Raw genomic sequence first — 2,500 nt, forward strand, 5'->3', positions numbered from 1 at the left:
TGGAAGCTGCAAATGGAATGTTTTAAAACTGTTTTTAAGTATTGAATAAGTTGTGCGTAAACGTGTTTTCGTAGTTGTACACATAATATGGTACAATAACTCCACATATATGTTGTTGTTGTTGTTGTTGTTGTTGTTGTTGTTGGTATTTTTTTCGGGGAAGGGTCCGCACCCTAAAATCAGCACCCAAACGAGTAACGATGTAAAGATGTCCCTGTACTACTTATGGATACAAGCGGCATCTAATTAACATGTACAATGTACACTGTACTTAATTATTGGTGTTTCAACAATTTTCAGTAAATACCTTGTTGATTGTCTGATCGAAAAGAATAATACGTAACCCCAGTTACAGCTAGTGCTGCTGTTATTCAGACTGACACTTAGATTGACCCTACATGACCTTTCAACGATAATATAGTATTAACATGCCATGTTCCAATACGACTGTTATATTGTTAAAAGTGATACTGGGGAATGTGAACATGTACGCAATAAAATTGTCCATCGTGTAGCAGAGAATGACAGACTTCTCCCATTTAACAGTTATATGAAATTGCTAACACCAGTTCCAAACATTTCTTTGAAGTCACTCCCAAAGTAGACATACGTCATGAAGACATCATGGTCCCAAATAGTCTCCCCAAACTTCAACGAGTTTGTTTTTAATTGACTTACCTGGATGTAGTTATATAAAACTTCATGATAGTGAAGTAACCAATAAGCAGTGGAAGCACTACTGCTATAAAGATAGGTGTAACGACAACGTTGACTATTATGGCTGACGTACACTGCACAGCTGTGATCAGCACTAAATTCAACGTCAACCATAATTTCTGGAGAGTACACAGAAAAAATGTGGTAAGTCCAGGAATGGGTAAGTCCAGGAACATATATCTTGACATACATACATATATAAACGTCAGGATTGAATTTATTTATCAGGACTGTTATGGTCATTTCTTTTGCAGTCCTACACACACACACACACACACACACACACACACACACACACACGTACCGTACATACATACATACACACATACAGAAACAAACAAACAAACAAACAAACAAACAAACAAACAAACAAACAAACAAACAGAAAGACAAACAGACATAGAAAAGGAGATTAACAGACAAGCATCTTAGAGAGCACTTACCTGATCTATGTACTGGGTGTCATTCGCAAATCGATTGAGGATACGACCAATCGGAGTTGTGTCGAAGAATCTCATTGGTGCATGTATGATATTACGCAGCAGTTCAATGTGGATTCTTTTTGCCGCAAGTAAAGAAAATATTATCTGACAACTTGTTGCTATCAGTGCAACCCCAACGTAAGAAAACGACAGGCCGGCGTATCCATTTAGAAAACAATCCAGCTCGTCGTTCAGTTCTTCCTGTGGAGAGTAAAATGAGACAAACGTTTAAAATAATCATGCTTTAAATAATCATGCACACACGAACGACATAACTGAACAATAGCCTGGGTTTTCTATTGTGGTAGTCAGGAGTCGTTGACATCAGAGTTACATCAAAGTGACGTAATAATTTATTCATTAGATTTTCCTCCTCGTTTTTTTTCTTCTGTTTCTATACGTATATAGCACTTAACTGTCAATTGTTAATACAGACAGTTCACTGAAAATAGCTTACTTGCTATTGTATATGCGGTCATGTCATATTAACCAGACTTAGTCTAGAGAATCCATTTTGAATTAAATGTTGCTTATCTTGTTCTTAAAAAAAAGACATACTTGTGTTTTTCCAGTTATATTGGCTCCCGATTCCGACCATTCCGATAACCAGAAGTTGTTTAATATATGTATAGTTCCCTGAACCACGAACATAATTAATATAAAAACAACCCACGGTAGTTTAATTGCCCTTGCATAGGCTAGGTATACTCTCCACGATACAGATCCTCGTTCCCTTTCTTCTTCTTCAATCAAACTGCCTCCAGGAGCTGAAACAGATATCAAAAGATGAGGCACCGTAATAGCACATGATTTATTTGAAAGAGGCACCAGAAAAGAGGCAAACGGTGGAAAATCTTTTTAAACTATGGAAAGTACATCCTACACTTTAAAATGCTTCATATAATGCAGTATGTATGTATGTATGTATGTATGTATGTATGTATGTATGTATGTATGTATGTATGTATGTATGTATGTGTGTGTTTGTGTGTGTGTATGTATGTATGTATGTATGTATGTATGTATATATGTATGTATGTATGTATGTATGTATGTGCGTGCGTGCGTGCGTATGTATGTATGTATGTATGTATGCATGCATGCATGCATGCATGCATGCATGTATGTATGTATGTATGTATGTATGTATGTATGTATGTATGTATGTATGTATGTATGTATGTGCGCGCGTGTGTGTGTGCGTGTGTGTGCGCACGCACGTACACGCGTGTTATGTTAAATCTACGTATGTATGTGTGTATGCATGCATGCTTTTGAAACTTTACAATTAATGATATGGA

General features: G+C 36.5%; 1 protein-coding gene across 1 annotated transcript in view; it reads right to left on the reverse strand.

Annotated features, from left to right (window-relative positions):
- LOC144436097 (ATP-binding cassette sub-family C member 8-like) overlaps positions 1-2,500 on the reverse strand; it is a 25,410-nt gene that overhangs the window by 7,028 nt on the left and 15,882 nt on the right. Inside the window, exons 17-19 of the mRNA XM_078124782.1 lie at positions 1,758-1,966; positions 1,161-1,400; positions 679-836 (exon numbers count right to left, since the gene is read on the reverse strand). Of these exons, the coding sequence (XP_077980908.1) occupies positions 679-836; positions 1,161-1,400; positions 1,758-1,966 (607 nt within the window). The remainder of the gene's footprint in view (positions 1-678; positions 837-1,160; positions 1,401-1,757; positions 1,967-2,500) is intronic.

Source organism: Glandiceps talaboti, chromosome 6, assembly GCF_964340395.1.
Source record: "Glandiceps talaboti chromosome 6, keGlaTala1.1, whole genome shotgun sequence".
Lineage (NCBI taxonomy): Eukaryota > Metazoa > Hemichordata > Enteropneusta > Spengelidae > Glandiceps > Glandiceps talaboti.